A 19757-nucleotide genomic window follows, 5' to 3' on the forward strand; every position below is an offset into this window, starting at 1 on the left:
CATTAAAGCAACAACTGTTTAAAAAGAGAAATTGAATAAACAAATATTTGTCAATTTACAACTGTGAGTAACTCATTTAGACACAAGTGGGTCCAAGCCAGTCTGATCAGGAATGAGGGAGAGGCTCCCAAGGCTTTAAAAGTCCTGCTCAGCTAGTCTAATGGTTATGCAAAAGGACTCTCATGCCCGAGGCTCTAAAGTCTCAATTTCAATCCCTCCCCCACCCCCAAACTAGAGCTAAGCAGTGCTCTGGTAAAAATATATAAAACAAAAAACCAAGCAACCAAAATAACAAAAACAAACAAACAATACCTACCCTACTCAGTGGTAAGCACCATTTTGGTGCTTACAAAATAGCACATGGTGAGAGGAAGGAAGGCAGGGAATTTAGGGTGCCTTTACTATGACCTCTGGGGCATCAAAATATTGAATTGCTCACACCAGGATTTATGGCAAAAACCTGAGAACTAATCCTGTGTGGGTTACAAGCATGGACATCCAGTTATGGAAGTAAAGCCTGCTTTTTCTTTGACCAATAAGGAGAAAGGAATTCCCAGAGGCTGGAACAATAACAAAATACAGGAGACACTTTACTGACATCAAAGTCACTAAACTGGCCTGGTGGCACAGGATAAAATCTCCCCTCCCCCACCAAGATATGTAAACAGGGAAATCCATCTTATTATCATTAGTCACAGCACCTCCTGCTGGCACAACAAAAGCCACACTAAATATGGAAACTGAGAAATACACAGACAGCAATGCCAAACGTCAAATGACCAGACAGACACAGATCTGGAAAAAAATGTCAGAGTACAAAAAACTCATCATGAAATCAATTCAAGAAACTAAACTTAACATACAGGTACAGATTCAAGAACTCAGAGATCATTTTACCATAGAATTACAAAGTACAGATAAAAAACAAAACTCCAGAGGTGCAAGACATGAAAGACACTTTGAATGCTGAAACACATACAGCAGTCGATGAAGCTGCTCGATTCAACATCAGTGGATTCGATTTAATATGCTATAATCTCCATCCTAAACACGGCCGAGCCATCTACGCCAAATCGTGTCTTGCGGACGTTTACCATACGGCCTCTTCGACCTTCTACGACTCCATTACTACTGGAACTATTCAGCTCGTCAACGTATATAAGCCTCCCAGTGCCTCATGGGATAATGAGGTCCTGCCTAGCCCGAATCACCCAGCCATTTATGTTGGAGACTTTAATAGTCATCACCAAGACTGGGGATATTCCTCCACTCGTGCTGACGGCTCTATCTTAGCCGACTGGGCTTCAGCGAATGACCTCTCCCTATTATACGATCCCAAACAGCCAGGCTCTTTTCACAGTGCTAGATGGAATAAAGACGCGTCACCCGACCTGTGCTGGATTAACACAGTCAACGGCCAAGCCTTTCCCGCTACGAGCGAGACAAGTTCTCAAGATCTTCCCGCACAGTCATCACCACCCAGCTATCATCCACATTGGTCTCCAGCTCCCACTGATTCTGTGCTCGGAGAAACTAAGATGGAACTTTCAGAAAGCAAACTGGCGTCTGTTCAGCGATCTTACCAACAAATCTATTCCTGCAATTCCAATTAACTCTATCCCCTCTGAAGATTCCTACAGGCGCTTCTGCCAAGCCATCTTCAAAGCAGCTTCCCAAGCCATTTCTTGTGGGAGACGTGCTAACTATACGCCTTGTCTTGATGCTGAATGTGAGCAACTACTAAAGCAGTATGATGAGTCGGGCGACCCAGATGTGGCTGACCATCTCATTGCCTCCCTGGATGCAGCACACCAAGCTCACTGGCAACAACTCACGGAAAGTCTGAACTTCACCCACTCAAGTAGGAAGGCCTGGAAGCTTCTTCACAGACTGGGTGCCGGTAGCCAACCCCCTCCCGTCTCCCATCCTCCCATATCTCCAAACTCAGTGGCCAGTCACCTAACTCAAGTTGGACGTGCTAAGATTGACCCAGTCTGGAAAAGAGAAATTTTCCATGAATGGTCATTCCACTTCTGGTTATCTTGTCCATCTCCAAAACTCTCCCCCTTTACACTGTCTGAACTGGAAGAAGCTTTGAAGAGGGTTAAACCGGGAACAGCTGCTGGCTATGATAACATCATCCCAGAACTCGTTCTTAACCTGGGCCCCGCGGCAAAGAAGTGGCTCGCTTCATTCCTGTCCCACATCTTGGAATCTGAGTCTATGCCCAAAGTTTGGCGTCGTGCGAAGATTATAGCGGTTTTGAAACCAAAGAAAGACCCAACACTGGCCGCCAGCTATAGACCAATTTCTCTCCTCTCCGTGTATTACACGGACTGGAGTTGGTGTATGGCACCAAAGTAAGACTGGGATGGGGGGAGAGGAAGGGTTTAGGTCCTGAAAGAAGATGGCAGAGGAGGACCTGGTGGGGGTTGTACTGTTTGTTATGTGGAGATGTTATGCACATACAAACTATTTTACTGTTGACTATAAACCATTAATCCCCCAATAAAGAAATTTTTTAAAAAGTAAAAAAAAAAAGTAGAGTTTATATAATAGTTCATATCATGATCCTTTTGCCACCGCACAAAATGGAATGACCAGTGCAACTGGTTTATTAGAACATTGTCTATAAATCCCTATGAGAATGAAAGAGCTATTGAAAGGACTAGTTAAGAAAAAGCACTCAATTCAGTTCTGTTCTTCATCCCTCTGTAATTATGAGTATCTTGACCCTTTGTTCAAGGTCATGTGTGCTGTCTACTGTGATCCCTGAAAGTCTGACTCTTGCTTGCTCTGGCAGCCTGACTCCAGTGTTGACTAGTAGAACATGTCTTTCACTGACCATTCTGTTGGCAGCCAGATCTTACCTGACACTAGAATATGCTAGTCTGGTTATATGTTTCTGCTCCAACCCTCTAATCATGTTCCTCAAATCAAGGAGCTTCTCAGGAGCACAACCTACAGAGCTTTCTGTACCCTCAAACCATTTTGAAAGTTCAGTTCTTCTCCATACAAGTAACCCATCTAGAGCCCAGACTCTCAAGCACTCCAGCCTTCTCCAGTTCTGAGTGTGGGTTTTCCTGACTTTTTTTTCACAGAGTGAATGCATCTATCTAGACTGGGGAAAGCTTATCCCTACCCATCAATCACTTGCCTCCAACAAGCTGATGGAGTCCATTTAGTACCAGTGGAAGGGCAGAGAAGCAGAGGTGAGGTTTTTAAGCAAGAACAAGGAGGTGAGTATTTGATATGCAGTCAGGAACGTGGGCCTCTCTATCCACTGAACATTTCGAGGAAACCTGATAGTTTCACATTAATGAGGTTTCCAGCAACCCAGATCGGAACTCTTTATACATGTAAGCACTCTTTTAATCTGTAGGCGTCAGGCTGCTACAGCTACTATCAGAGCCTGTGGTGACACTGTGAGATCACCATAGCCCTTCATTCCAATCACCTGAGATTCTGGAATTCTGTCTGGACGGCTAGCAACTATCATATTCGGGCATAGGAAGGAATTCCATTATTTCCCCAGTGGTAACACAGATTTCAGAGGCACGTGCTTTGGAATATTTTAAAGCTGCTTTAAAGGGACCGTGTTTTCAAAGGATTAAGGAGACACATGAAATAATCTCTCCCTTTCTCTGCCATCACACTATGGACTCTGTTCCTCACCATGCCTTCTCATAAGACCTTCAGGATTAAGCGAGTGCTGGCCAAGAAGCAGAAGCAGAATCGTCCCAGCCCTGAGTGGATCTGGATGAAAACTGGTAATACGATCAGGTACAATTCCAAAAGGAGGAATTGGAGAAGAACAAAGCTGGGCCTATAAGGCATGACCCAGGAGGAGGCTCACATGTACGTGGAACCAAGACCACCAGCCACGTCACACTGAACTGTGACAACACTACTATTCAGACATGGTATACAAGAAATGGCATTTCCCTGCCTGTGTGCTTCAGCACTAGTGGCCTGACTATGTAATAAATATGTGAGATATGGGGAGCCACTGTGGTGCTTTGAGCCTCCTCTCGATTCCAAAACTTAGTCAAGTTCCTTGATAGTACATGGCTAAAAAGGAAAGGAGAATCAACACAAAGTCGGAGGAGGGACCAGCATGGGAAGGCATGCAGAGGGTAGCCCTGTATGTGGTCTGACTTCAGTGTCACAGCTCTTCTCCCACACAGTTGTCATTTCAACCAGTCACCACCCCTGTACATCTACCACATGAGCTTCGCACCTCTGTAGCCTTAAAAACACCAAAGATCCAACTGAACTCAGGGGAAAGGAATCAAGTTGACTAGAAATCAGCCCTGGAGAAAGGTTACAGTACTGATTTGAAGCATAAGAAAATGGTTTAAGTTTATATTCACCCCTGAAAGAGTCTTAAGAGAAGCCCATTCGGCTGTCTCGGCGAGAAGTCATGCTAGAGTATGCAAGAGACACCATAGAAAGCTTGAAGGGCTCTCAATCTAACTCTGAGTCTGTGTGCAAGCCAGCAGGGTGAGGGAAGCTCTATTTATAGCAGGAAATGCCAACAGGTCTTCATCATTAGAGTTTCATTTTTTTAGCTGAGGTACAGGAGGGAAGGTGTAGGTGTCTTCATTGAACACACACACAGACCTTCTTTTGGGAGGAAGCTGACATCATCTTTTTTTCTTCTTTTCTTACACAGGATATTAGTAGGGTGAGTGATGAGATTTATTAAGATCTGTAGATTAAGGACAGGATGGTATCTGTACTGGCTTACTGGATCTTAACAGTTGTGATGACATAACCACATGGGATTTATCGCAGAGCGTCTTAAAGAAAGAAAATGCACATTAAATTATTTTAGATAAAAGACTTATCATAGAAGGCTGGGCAGTGGTGCACCTGGTTGAGTACACACATCAAAAAGACTTAGGTACAATCCCCTGGTCCCCTCCTACAAGAGGAAAGTTTCACAAATGGTGAAGCAGTGATGCAGGTGACTCTCTTCTTCTCTCCTTCTTTATCTCATCTATATCCCTCCCTTCTCAATTTCTCTCTATCCTATCAAAAAGAAAAGAAAAAATGACCACCAGGTGTTGTGGATTCATCATGTAAGTTCCCATCCCTACTGATAATCCTGGGGGTGGGGAACACAAGTCTGCAACTTACTCTTAGGTGACTAGGAAATTGCAATATGCTAATCTAGAAGGAAAAGAGGCCAGTATATTGGAGGTATGGATCAACCTGTTAATGCCCATGTCCAGCTGAGAAGCAATTACAGAAGCCAGAACTCCCACTGGCTGCACCCCAAAAAGAATTTTGGTCCATGCTCCCAGTTGGGGAGAAATGATGGGGGGTGGGGGGGAAGATGACCAGAGGGCTCTGAACTCCAACTCCATCAGGACCTGGAGAGAAGAGGGAAAGGGATGAAGTAATGGGTGTATGTGTGACTTGGAAAGAAGAAAAGATGGAATGATAGGGGAAAAAAAGGGCAAATATATACAAAGATAATCTAACATCCTCTCTCCACCATCACTGGTTATCTCCATCAGGAACAACATAATAAGCTCTCTTGTGGGCCTCTACAGGATCTTGCCCTCGGTACAGAACAACAATGGTAGGGACTGCCCCACTCTCCAAAGGGAGGCTGAGTCAGTGTACTCTGACACTCAAGGAAGACTGGTCCTGAAATGAGTGCAGCCTAGAATGTTCCCAGCTGTGACCATGGATTGTAAGCTCAGGCTGGGAACAAGTTACACAGGATCCTGAATATAGGCCCTAAGTCAGATCAATGGGGTTTACCATTAATGGTATTTATATACTTTCCTCATATTTGGGAGCTAGTCTCTGCCCTGCTCCAGCTTCTCAACTCTAACACCATCTTCCTAGACAATACTTTAACCCCACCTACATGTTAGCTAAAATTATTATTGGAACATACCTAAAATAGACTTCCTAGCTTCTTCCCACACAAAGACCATTAGTTCCACCTGCCCTATTCTTACCTTTAGGTTCCTGATTATTTAACAACTTGTCCTGCATTATATCTTAGCACTTTTCAGTCACCAAGATGTAGATGCTACCATGAAGCCATCCTGACTTCCCTGGGCAGATGAACTCACCACTGTGTCCTGGAATCTCACCTCCCCAGAGCCCTATCCCACTAGACAAAGATAGAGACAGGCTGGGAGTATGGATCAACCTTAAAACATCTATGTTCAGTGGAGAAGCAATTACAGAAGCCAGACCCTCCACCTTCTGCATCCCATAATGATCCTGGGTCCATACTGCCCTATGGAAAAATAGGGACACTTCCAGTGGAGGGGATGGGATATGGAATTCTGGTGGTGGAAAATGTACCTTTCTTACTATACAATCTTGTTAATCATTATTAAATTATTAATAAATATATATAGACAGTTGTAGAAATAATAGTTAACCCATATCTGTAACCTTAATTGAACTGCTATAGCTTACAAGGGAGAGATTGTAGAGTTGTAACCTTGTTATCTTGTACTTTTGTAAATAAATATTACATCACTACTAAAATTAAGAAAAAGAGGGCAACATCAATATATCATTTGGAGAATTTAGTGATGGAAGTATTCAAGAATGTTTCATAGTGTACTTATAAATTTTCTGCAAGTATAAAATTACCTTAAAAAGTAAAATAAAAGAAAAGAAAAGAAAGAAAATATGCAGCAAAGGCCAAACGCTAGCAATATCAGAGTTCAATCAATGATGGGGTGGGTATGATAGGAAGAGCCCCACTACTCGCACTCAGCTCTAGAAAAGCACCATCCCTTTTCATCTTTGATAAGGAGGTCAAGGAGAATATGGCATAAGTGTGCAGTTTATACAACCACTCACAACCTAGCTTTATTTTTCATCAACCAAAGTTGCCTGTTTTGTTGCTAGTTTACTGACCCCTGGGCAATAAGGCTCCAGGAGGCTTCTGTTAATCTGCTAGTGCTAATGCCTCGTGATTGTACAAGACATGACCAATCTCTATTTTCATCTTAATCACTGAATTTAATCTTCACTAATATCTTTCTAGCTGTTTACTGATTGAACTTTCCTCTGAAAGGACTGAGGCATCTTAAGGGAGTCTATATCATTATCTCCTGGATAAAGAATCAGAAACGCTGCTGGTGTCTATTCCAGACAGAAGTCCCACATGGGTCCAGAGGGGGTATTGGGAAGAAGTGACAGGACTGAGAGCAGGAGATGGTGGGGGTGTTCATGATATTCAGGACCCACACTGTGAGATCTGTTAGTAGTTTCAGGACAGGAGTGGGAGACAGTTCACAGGTAAGACATCACAACTCACTGTGTACAAGGCCTGGGCTTGAGCCCCAGAACCATATGGAAACACCACTGGTGGTACTAGGTGGAGTAGTACTGAGGTGTCTCTCCCTTTCTACTCCCTCTCTAAATTAAACAAATGCAGAAAAAAAGGGGTGCTGTGAGGCTACTGAGTAGTGGTATCACTCATTCACAAGGCCTTGAGTTTATTCTCCACTGATACACAAATATAAAGGGGGGGAGGGGAACTGTCTTGGGCTTTTGGAAAAAATCATGATACATTTTTGCATAGAAAAATACGTCACAACTTTTCCAACAACCCAATTATTATTTTTTAATTTTTTTATATTTATTTTTTCCCTTTTGTTACCCTTGTTTTATTGTTGTAGTTTTTATTGTTGTTATTGCTGTTGTTGTTGGGTAGGACAGAGAGAAATGGAGAGAGGAGGGGAAGACAGAGAGGGGGAGAGAAAGATAGACACCTGCAGACCTGCTTCACTGATTGTAAAGTGACTCCCCTGCAGGTGGGGAGCCGGGGGCTTGAACTGGTGGTCCTTGTGCTTTGCACCACCTGTGATTAATCTGCTGTGCTACCGCCTGACTCCCAACCCAATAGATTCTACAAGGCAATGGAGGTTACAAGAAAGAAAGAGATACCAGCTGTGATGCCTGCAACTCTAAATGGAGTACGTGATATTTATGCAAACATGTTAGTTATACTTGTTTTAGGATGCTGAATTTCATATTTGTAAGAGACAGATGATTTTATTTTATTTTATTTTGCCTCCAGGGTTTCTGCTGGGGCTCGGTGCCTGCACTACGAATCCACTGCTTCTGGAGGCTATTTTTCTTCCTTTTTGTTGCCTTTGTTGTTTTATTGTTGTTGTGGTTATTATTATTGTTACTGATGTCATTGTTGTTGGATAGGACAGAGAGAAATGGGGGGGAGACAGGGAGAGAAAGCTAGACACCTGCAGACCTGCTTCACTGCTGGTGAAGTGACCCCCCTGTAGGTGGGGAGCCGGAGGCTCAAACCAGGATCCTTGAGCCGGCCCTTGTGCTTTGTGCCATGTGCACTTAACCTGCTGTGCTACCACCGCCCGACGCCCAAGAGATAGATTATTCTAAACTGGGGAGGGAAGGCAGGAGGGGTAAATGGAGAAACAGTTGGACTAAAGAACAGATGAATGGATGGAGGATAAATGGATGGGTAAAGGGAACTGGGGAGTGACACGCTTGGAGCATACATATTGCCATGTACAAGGACCTGGGTTCCAATCCCTACTCCCCACCTGCAGGGGAAATGCTTCAGGAGTGGTGCAGCAGGGCTGCAGGTCTCTCTCATCCTCTGTCTCCCCCCTGCCCCTCTTTCCCTCTCAGTTTCTTCCTGTCCTATCAAATTAAAATAGAAAAACGATAAGTAGTAAATATTTAAAAGCAGTAAGAGTGGGACATGCACACACACACACACACACACACACACTCACACAGGGACACACATGCTCACACGCTAGCTCACTGTCTGCAAGACCCGGCATCCTCATGGGGTGGCCTTACCTGAGGCTGCTGGCTTGTGGCCGGGTGGGCCCGCCTGGTGCACACTCTGCTGTAACAGGTTCAGGCACTCCCCCAGGCAGCTGAGGGTGGCAGCAGAGGTAGCTTTCAGGAGCAGCAGATCCTGGTCCAAGGCAGTAAGGGGGCCAGAGCCTGGCAGGGACTCAATGGCGTGCACAAGGTTCTTCTGCTGGCCTTCCACCTGGCTCATCATCTGCAAAGCAGACAAGACAGCAAGGAGGTGAGAGTGAGCAGTTCTCCTTTCAACAGGCTGGGAGGGGTAGGCAGCACCACCACCATGAGACTGGGTGACAGTCAGAGAGGAGAGGGACGAGAAACAGCATCGTTCAGAAGGGAGTGAGAGTCAGCTCAGGGTTGCCTGTGCTCACTGGTCCACGAGGCAAGTCGATCTCTCCAAAGGGACACACCTGTAGCTCTGATCAAAAGAAAAATCTTATATCTAGAGTGGACCATCAGGGTCATCTGGGTGCATCATTAATATCTTCTCAAGGTGAGCCAATAATTACAAGTTAAAAAGAATAATTACATTTAAAAAGAAGTCTTTGTGATCACCGGGGAGGCCTTCTTCAGTCTTTTTCTTTTTTCATTTTTCTTTTTAATTTTTTTTCCCTTTTTACTTGACAGGACAGAGAGAAACAGAAGTAGGAGTGGTAGAGAAAAAGACTTGCATGGGGGCAGGCAGTGGTGCACCAGGTTAAGCACACACATTATAGTGTTATAGTGTGCAAAGACCTGGGTTCAAGCCCCTGGTCCCTACCTCCAGAGGGAAAGCTTCATGACTGGTGAAGCAGGGCTGCAGGTGTCTCTCTATCTTCTCCTCCCCTCTCATTTTCTCTCTGTCTCTAACCAATAATAAATTTAAAGAGAGAGAGAAAGAAAGAGACCTACTGCACTGTTTTACTACTTATGAAGAATCCCCTCTGCAGGTGGCAACCAGGTTTGAACCCAAGTTTGTGTTCGTGGTACTGTGTGCACTCCACCCAGCCTTCATTATTGACTTACTTTTGATAGATACAGAGAGATGGAGAAAGAGAATGAAAGAGAACAGAGCATCAGTGCTTTCTTCTGTGTGGTGGGGGCCAGGCTCAAACCTGGTTCACACAGATGGCAAGGCAGCACACTATCCAAGTGAGCTATTTTGCCAGACTACAAGTCTTTTTATTGTGGTAGCTTAGCATCATGGGGAACTGGACACACCACAGCTCTGCCTCAGATAAAGCTTAATTCTTTCCTCTCACTCCAGCTCTAAGCCAAAGTCAGGCTGGTATTTGTGCAAATGAAAACACTCTAACCTGTCAAAATGCTATATAGATTGTGACTTATTTTTTTTATTGCCACCAGGGTTATTGCTGGGACTTGGTGCTGACATTACAAATCCACGGCTCCCAGCAGCCATTTTCCCTTTCTTTTTAAAAATTTTTATCAGATAGGAAAGAGAGAGATTGAGGGAGGACAGACATGGAGATAGAGAAGGAGAGAAAGACAGACCTGCTTCGCTGCTCATGAGGTGGTCCTTGCAGGTGGGGGGTGGAGTGGGGGCTTGAAGGCAGGTCCTTGTGCCCGGTACTATGTGTGCTTAACCATGTAAAACCACCGCCCAGCCCCCCAGATTTTTGGGGGTCCATGTAAACTACCAGGAGAAACAGGAAAACCAGTAATTCCAACATCAGCCTTATCCCATGGCTGCAGCAGCGCAGCAGCTGTGACAAATTGGTGTCCCCATTTTGTGACCTGGGCTTTAATTTACCTGCTAGGGTCGGAGAGATAACTCATCAAGTAGGGCATGTGCCTTGCCAGAAACACAGCCCCAGTTTGAGTCCCAGCACCACATGGGAGGTGCTTGGCTTCTCTATCTGAATGAATAAACAGTCCAGGAGTGGTGAAATCATGCATACATGAGGTTCCAGCTCCACAAATAGATAAATGCGATCATTTATCAGGATCCAAGAGGTACCTCATGCAGTAGAAAGCATTACAAAACATGAGGGTCAGGATTTGAGGCCCAAGTCACTACATGCAATTTGCAGGGGCAAGCTGAGGAGTGATGGAATAGTGCTGTTATCCTCTCTCTCTCTCTCTCTCTCTCTCTGCCCCAGAGATAACCTTGGTGGCAAATAAATACATTAATCAGCAGCTTCAGAGAGGCAGTAGACTACCTTAGAACTAACAAATCAAGTAGAAAAGAACTAGAGAACTAGAAAAAGACCTTGCTGGTTACCGTGTGACATTTATTTCCCTCGTTTTACAACTTATCTCCCTAAACAAGATGATGTACATTAAACACATGTCTAGCAAATCAAATAGTCATTTGGGGAATTGGGAAAGGTCTGGCTGGCATGGGCATCAGGAAACATGCCCTGCTCTCTACATTCCAGATCACTGATCTATAAACTGGCCCCCACAAAAACCACCCTTAATTTGAAGCAGTTATCGCCTGCCTCATCACTGTCTCATCCCTGGAGGACTCTTGTTGACACTAGCTGTGGAGAATAAGTAATCTATAAAGAATGCTGGACAGGAACACGAAATTCATTCCAAGCTTGACTTCAGTATCCTATTTCTTTCAGAAAACAAAACCCTGCTATTTTCCACTATTGTGTATAGTCACCTGCTTAAACAGATAATCCATCCATTGCAGCCTAATCTACCAAAATAGATGCCATTGCATCAAGATTTTAAATCAGTGTTAATAAATATACAGCACAGCTTGGTGTATTGTCACTTTAATGTGCACATCTATTCTCTGGCCATGCATATTGCTTTTCTTGCAGATTCCAGGCTATAACTTGCCATTCTGACTCCTAACACAGTGCCTGGGCCATCACAGGGCCTCAATAAGGATTTATTTCTCCTCCAGGTATTTTCTGAAAAGTCACTTATTCAAAGGAAAAGTTTTTGACTCACTTGATTTGACATTGTATCTATAACAGAGCACTGGGAATCCTATTCCCCATTTACCTGTTAACAACTTTTTTTTTTCTCCATAGCACTTGCTACATTTCAACCTAGCTTGTAATTTACTTATTTATGTCTATTTGTGCTAGTATGAAGTCAGGAATCATTCTGAGTTGCTCATGGCTACCTCCCAAGTACAGTAAATATTGAGAGTTGGGTGAAAAAAGGATGAAAACCAATACCCAATCTTAATTTTTTTTTAACTGAGTTGTTGGAGAAGGTACCAACAAAAAATTTTTATTTATTTGATAGACAGAAATTTAGAGGAAAGGGGTATAGAGAGGGAGTGAGACAGAAACCTACAGCAATGCTTCAACCCCTCATGAAAATTTCCCCCTGCAGGTGGGGACCGGGGACTTGAACTTAAGTCCTTGCGCACTGTAATGTGTATACTTAGCCAGGTGTGCCACCACCTGGTCCTAGAAAGAAGGTACTTTTAACACAAGTTCATAGATATTGTCACAGTCAATTAGTGTGATATAGATGAAGAATCAGGAAAGAATTAAATCACCATTATGAGTTCAGGTTTGCCAAGAACTACTGCCAACTGGTTAAATTTTTCTTTGAGCAAGATAAAATATTTATGGATTCCTTGAAAGTCAACTTTATGTAGAGCTGCTAACAATTAATGAGAAATAGATTTTAAGCCATTTGTCATAGTCAGTATTTCCATGAATTCCTACTGTAAGAATCTTGTCTTAGAAAAATGATGTGTTGAAAGGGGAAAAGAAAGTATGACAATGAAATGTATGTTATATTCTTGACTAGCAAAGATGATGCTGTAATGCTTTTAAAAAATGAGTAAAATCAAGCTATCAACTACATGGAGTGTGCTTGTTTTTAATCAACAAGAAAAATGAGCTATTTTCCAATTACATATTATGGGATAAATACTTGTTATTTCACAAACATAAAACATTATGTAAAGCTCAGGTAGTAAAAATACACAATTGATGTGTAGAATCTTCTACTCTGTTCCAACAGAGACACATACCCAGAGGTAAACTCCACACATCTGCTAGCTGAAAAGTCTGCTAGCAACATTTCCTGAGAGCAGCAGCTTCCAGAAGGGTCACTTGGAAGTGGTGAGGGGCAGGTTGCGAATGGGGACTGAAGAGCTGGCACTGAGTGTTCAGGTGCATATGCCTCACAAATTAGGACACAGACCCACCTACATGGCAATGAACCATCCTGCTCAGAATGCTACCAGCACACTCCTGAGTAGCTCTGTGCTAGAAACACCGACAGTCGAGCGCTTTAAGATTCCAACATCAGTCTCGGGAAGCTGAACACTGATCATAGCACAACACTAGCGTGTTGCTTGACACACAGTAGACACCTCATAATGACTCCCCTTGTCCAATCTGCAGCGAAGCAGAACTCCAGTCTTTTTTTTTAAATCTTTTTTTTTAATATTTATTTTATTTATTTATTCCCTTTTGTTGCCCTTGTTGTTTTATTGTTGTAGTTATTATTGTTGTTGTCGTTGTTGGATAGGACAGAGAGAAATGGAGAGAGGAGGGGAAGACAGAGAGGAGGAGAGAAAGATAGACACCTGCAGACCTGCTTCACCGCCTGTGAAGTGACTCCCCTGCAGGTAGGGAGCCGGGGTTCGAACCGGGATCCTTATGCCGGTCCTTGTGCTTTGCGCTACTTGCGCTTAACCCGCTGTGCTACAGCCCGACTCCCGAACTCCAGTCTTTAGTGACACAATCCATGTCAACTTTCCCTTTACAGCAGGTTCCGAAAGAAAGTGAATGAACCTCAAAGAAACTAAGGCTCACGTCAGGCAGTGGTATAGCTGTAGAGTGCATGCAAGGACACCGTGTGCAAGGACCTGGGTTCAAGCCCCCAGTCTCCACCTGGGGGTGTGTGTGGGGGGCGAGGAGCTTTATGGGCAGTGAAGCAGTGTTGCACATGTTTTAACTCTCTCCACCTCTCTTCCTATCCCCTTCTCTCTTCTATTTCTATGTCTGTTAAAAAAAGGGGGGGGGACCAGGGTCAAGGTGGTGCCTTAAAGACAACACCTGACCAATTCTCCACACACACATAAAAAGACTTAAAGCTGTGAATTCCAAGTGAGAGCAGGATTTCCAGGCTGGACCAGACCAGTAGGAGAGAAACTATAGAGGAAGGGACAAAGAGGAACCATAGGTAAATATTATAACTCAGCTATAAATTGGCAAAATGGTGCAGATGCCACCAAGTTGCAGATGCTACCATGACAACCAACCTGACTTCCTTGGACAGACAACCTCACCAATGTGTCCTGAAACTCCACCTCTCCAGAGCCCTACCCCACTACGGAAAGATAGAAACAGGCTGGAAGTATAGATGGACCACTCAATGCCCATGTCCAGAGGAGAAGCAATTACAGAAGCCAAACCTCCCTCTTTCTGCTCCCCATAAAGATTTTGTGGTCCATATTCCCAGAGGTATAATGAATAGAGAACCTTCCAAAGGAGGGGATGGGATACAGAACTCTGGTGGTGGGAATTGTATGGAATTGTGCCCTTCTTTTTTTCTTAATTTTTATTAAAATTGTATTGTTATGTGGAAAACTGAGAAATGTTATGCATGTACAAACTACTGTATTTACTGCCATCTGTAAAACATTAATCTCCCAATTTAAAAAAAAAAGAAAACATTGACAAAAACCGTAAGATAAGAGGGGTACAACTCCACATAATTCCCACCACCAGAACTCCCTATCCCATTCCCTCCCCTGATAGCTTTCCTGTTCTTTATCCCTCTGGGAGCATGGACCCAGGGACATTATGGGGTAAAGAAGGTGGAAGGTCTGGCTTCTGTAATTGCTTCCCCGCTGAACATGGGTGTTGACAGGTCAATCCATACTCTCAGCCTGCCTCTCTTTTTCCTTAGTGGGGCAGGGCTCTGGGGAAGTGGGGCTCCGGGACACATTGGTGGGGTCGTCTGTCCAGGCAAGTCCAGTTGGCATCATGGTAGCATCTGGAGCCTGGTGGCTGAAAGAAGAGTTAACATATAAAGCCAAACAGTTTGTTGAATAATCATGAACCTAAAGGCTGGAATAGTGCAGATGGAGATTTCTCTGTTTTGTAGATAGTTTGCAGGTCTATTTTAGTTATATTACAAAGGACCCATAACTACACTAGTTGTTTTTTTTTTTCCCTGAGCCTGACATCTGATATGCAGATAAATCCAGGTTATTGTCTGAGGAGATGATGTCATTGCTGGAAAAAGGAACAGAAAGCTGCATCAGGGAAGAGAGTAGCTCCCTAGTATGGGAAAGGTGTATAAATATAGTTGACTGTAAACCTCATCGATTTGATGTGGTCTGGGGCCCATATTTAGCTTAGGAGCCTATGTGACCTCTGCATCCCTGTAGATCTAAGCTCACATTCTGTGTTCATGAGTAGGAATGTTCTAAGCTGCCCCAATTTCAGAACCCATCTTCCTCAGTTGGAAGGAAATTGCACCCTTCTTATCCCACAATCTTGTTAATCATTATTAGATCACTAATAAAAAAAAAATGACCAAAAAAAAAAAAAAAGGAAGGGGGAACTGGGAATGATGGAATCATCATATAGGCCCAAGTCCCAACAATAACCTTGGTGACAAATAAAGACAGAGAGAGAGATCATAAATTTAGTATTCTCGAATCCCCTGCCCTAGAAATGACTTGATAGCTCAGTATAGAACTTCCTAAAATAACTATCAAGTTTATTAAATAAAATCATCTGTTTGCATCTTATAAATCATTTAAATGTCTTGCCTCAGAATCCTTGCCTTGTTGTTTCCTCCAATCCTGAAGTCTTGTATCTTGATCTCTGATCTGAGCAAGCCCCTGCATTGTAAACCATGTTTTTAAGCCTCAAACGAAAGCTGCCCCTCTCAACAGCACTGCCAATGCTGTGTGGAGGCAGGCTTCACCCTTACAGGCATCTATAAAGTCACTTACTTCAACAGATAGGTTACTGATATCTGGAGATTCAATATTCTTTTTTTTTAATTTTTTATATTTATTTATTTATTTTCCCTTTTGTTGCCCTTTTTATTGTTGTAGTTATTATTGTTGTTATCGATGTCATTGTTATTGGATAGGACAGAGAGAGATGGAGAGAGGAGGGGAAGACAGAGAGGGGGAGAGAAAGACAGACACCTGCAGACCTGCTACACTGCTTGTGAAACGACCCCCTGCAGGTGGGGAGCCGGGGTCTCAAACTGGGATCATTACGCCAATCCTTGTGCATCGCCATGTGTGCTTAACCCGCTACACTACTGCCCAACTCCCATTTTCAATATTCTTATCTCTAAAACCTTTCTCCGAACATCTGATTCTTGGGGCACAATAAGTCCTGGGTTTACACCCAAATCATCTCTTCATACTAACTTTCCTTGATGACATTCAACTTTCCTCATATACCTCCTAGCTCTCTTTGTTAGGGGCAGGAACAACACAACAGACCCCTTTGTGGGCCCCATAGGACCTTGCCCTCAGTATGGATCAACAACGGTAGAGAATGCTCCAACCTCTTAAGGGAAACTGGACAACATACTCTATCTTCCACCTGAGGAAGATGGGTTCTGAAATTGAGGCAGCTTGGAACATTCCTACTCATGAACACAGAATGTGAGCTCAGATCTACAGGGATGCAGAGGTCACATAGGCTCCTAAGCTGAGTATGGACCCCAGATCACATCAAATTGATGGGGTTTACAGTCAACTATATTTATATACCTTTCCCATACTAGGGAGCTACTCTCTTCCCTGATGCAGCTTTCTGTTCCTTTTTCCAGCCATGACATCATCTCCTCAGACAATAACCTGGATTTACCTGCATATCAGATGTCAGGCTCAGGGGAAAAAAAAAAAAAAAAAAAAACTAGTGTAGTCATGGGTCCTTTGTAATATAACTAAAATAGACCTACGAACTATCTACAAAACAGAGAAATCTCCATCTGCACTATTCCAGCCTTTAGGTTCATGATTATTCAACAAACTGTTTGGCTTTATATGTTAACTCTTCTTTCAGCCACCAGGCTCCAGATGCTACCATGATGCCAACTGGACTTCCCTGGACAGACGACCCCACCAATGTGTCCCGGAGCCCCACTTCCCCAGAGCCCTGCCCCACTAAGGAAAAAGAGAGGCAGGCTGAGAGTATGGATCGACCTGTCAACACCCATGTTCAGCGGGGAAGCAATTACAGAAGCCAGACCTTCCACCTTCTTTATCCCATAATGTCCCTGGGTCCATACTCCCAGAGGGATAAAGAACAGGAAATCTATCAGGGGAGGGAATGGGATAGGGAGTTCTGGTGGTGGGAATTATGTGGAATTGTACCCCTCTTATCCTTTGGTTTTTGTCAGTATCTCCTTTTTATAAATAAATATTAGGGAAAAAAAGAGGTAAAAATAAAGATTTCCAATAATTTGGGGCTGGGTGGAGGGGCACTTGATTGAATGCACATGTTCCGAAGCACAAAGACCGGGGTTCAAGTCCCCAACCCCCACTTTTAGGGGGAAAGCTTCACAAGTGGTGAAGCAGTTGTAGGTGTCTCTCTCTCTCCCTACCTCTCCCTCCCTTCTCAATTTCTCTCTGTCAAATAAGTAAATAATATTTAAAATAGAAGACTTCCAAAAATTTTTACCATTTGATTTTTAGGGCCTTACTGCAGTGATTGGAAAATTTCTATGAAAGGCCAGAAAAGTCTGTATTTAAGACAAGTGGTCAATTGTGCTACTTGTAGCTTGAAAGCAGTCACATGTCACCAGATGACTGTAGCTGGTTATTCTTACAAAACTAATGTTGGAGTCCTCTCAGTTTGGGCATCAGATCAGTTTTTCCTCATTCACATTGTGACTTGACTGGTCCCAGGTTATGACTGGTGATTTGCAGTTATATCCTGGACATTCTGGTTATATTCTAAACTCCTAGGTCCAATCTGATTTTTTTGTTTTTTTAAGGCAATCATATGTTAAGGTTTAGCACTCTGGATCCAGCTGACTTTTATGACCTATGGTTTCAATTACAATCTAACTGCAGAGCCTTTGTGGTGCTCTTTTGATCTGCTTGGTTTACAGCCTGTCACTGTCCCTGCTGAGGACAGAAGGCATGTCCTCAGCCCACTCTGGGTAAAAGGAAATGTGGCTTCAGGAGGTGTGCTTATTTGTAGAGCTTTGGCCCTGCATTACAGTTGGTGAAGGGAGTCTTGGGCCAGAAGTCACTCTTATGCCCTTGACGGTCATAAAAATCTGCTTTCCCTCTCAGTGGTATGTTTAGTGCAGATACCCTATTTCTGCTTCCATGCTGAAGGTTACCTCATGAAGCAGGTCTAACTGTCCAGAGGGAAGGATGCAGAATCTACTCTTTCTTTTAAGTAATTTTCATGAGAGAAACAGTCACCTTTTCTAGATTCACTTGATGGTGTGTCAGCATTGAAGCTGACCATTACTGAATAACACCAGAATTCCTTATCCACCCCTGGGAAGTAGGAAAGCCTGAAGGTCAACATTTTGACCCTTGGCTTTTATCATGAGATGAAAGGGATAGAAACAAAATAAAAGAGGGGTTGAAAGGCCGACCCAGAAAAGAAAGACAATGCAAAATTAGTTCTAGTCTTTACACAGGGTTACCAAAAAAAAGCCTCTAGTGTTATACATAGCTAAGATCATGTTGCCTAGAGCAAAACGCAAAAAAAATTCTGGAATACACATACACATTTTCTCTCTTTCGCTCACTTGAAAAATCACTGGTGATATGGGGAGTGAGTCTGCTCTATCGCGCTACTGCTCAAACACAAATTCCCCTTTTGTCATATTTTAACTTTTCATTTACTACAGTCATTTCCTCATCATCTTCAATAATATCATCATCCCTACATAAACAGGAAATGCAAACTTCATCTCTACAAACTCCTAAAAAGCAAATTCCTCCTGAGCTGATCAAGAAATATTCAGACCACAGAACACTCACAGTTTACGGTGAGTGAACTGATTCTTAATGGCTCTGTCAAGTTGACCTCTCATTTCTGCAGGACATTGCAGTTCAGAGAGGCCAGGTAACCCTGCTGAGGTCACACAGCTCTCTTGGCAGGGGGTATCCCCAATGCCAAGAGACAAGATCCAGGATACTCCCTCTTCCTTCTCTCTCTAGCAAAAGTAAAATATAATCTCATGCCTTGAGAAACAGCTACACAGCTACAGTAAAACTTCTTTAAATTACTAGTCCTTCACACTAGTCTTTCTCTCATGATCTGGAAACAATTGATTACAAAAGAGCTGGCTCATTCCAGAAGCTCTAGACAATCAAAGAGGAAAAAGAATTATAAAAAAGGAAGCACAGGCAGGAGACAGCATACTAGTTAAGCAAAAGAAAAAAAAAAAAAGGCTTTGAGGCTTGAGGCTCTAACCCTGTCAATGCCAGAAGAAGCAGCACCACTCTAGCTCAAAATTAATTAAATTGAGAAAAGAGGGGAAAAAAAGATTATCTGTAATCCTACTTGTTAGAGAGGAGAATTATTAACATTCTGGTATTATTCTAACTTCAAATTCATACACATACACACAAATAATTATTCTATTTTAAAGGATCACCCCTTACAATTAAGTTTTCATCTTTCATCAATTTGTATCTTCTCTAAAGATGGAATTTATTTCAAAATTAGCTGGGTTTGGGGGTAGGAGCAGGGGCAAGAGGGAAACAAAATGGTATCAGTTTTTTTTTCCTTTTCTTTTTTTCCTTTTTTTATTGGATAGGACAGAGAGAAATTGAGAGGAGGGGAAGGTAGAGGGGGGAGAAAAAGAAAACAGTATCAGTTTCGGAAACTGCTAAAGCTGTTTTTTGCAACATGGGGGGGTTCAATGTTCTCTAAGTTTCTAAATGAGATTTTCATAATTTTGAGCTTTCTAATGTATAGGGAAACACTTTTTGTTGTTGTTGGGACTTTGTGTCTATCTAACTCCAC

General features: G+C 43.1%; 2 protein-coding genes across 5 annotated transcripts in view; one reads left to right on the top strand and one right to left on the bottom strand.

Moving 5' to 3' along the window:
• Window positions 1-19757, bottom strand: part of OSBPL10 (oxysterol binding protein like 10) — a 305431-nt gene that overhangs the window by 69041 nt on the left and 216633 nt on the right. For all 4 annotated transcript variants that reach the window (XM_007516838.3, XM_060180484.1, XM_060180485.1 and 1 more), the window contains one exon: window positions 8836-9046. In XM_007516838.3, the coding sequence (XP_007516900.1) occupies window positions 8836-9046 (211 nt within the window). The remainder of the gene's footprint in view (window positions 1-8835; window positions 9047-19757) is intronic.
• Window positions 3481-4005, top strand: LOC107522228 (large ribosomal subunit protein eL39-like). Its single transcript, XM_060180486.1, has one exon. The coding sequence runs from the start codon at window positions 3677-3679 to the stop codon at window positions 3830-3832; it is 156 nt and encodes a 51-aa protein (XP_060036469.1). The 5' UTR covers window positions 3481-3676; the 3' UTR covers window positions 3833-4005.

The sequence above is a fragment of the Erinaceus europaeus genome, chromosome 21 (assembly GCF_950295315.1).
Source record: "Erinaceus europaeus chromosome 21, mEriEur2.1, whole genome shotgun sequence".
In the NCBI taxonomy this organism is placed as follows: domain Eukaryota; kingdom Metazoa; phylum Chordata; class Mammalia; order Eulipotyphla; family Erinaceidae; genus Erinaceus; species Erinaceus europaeus.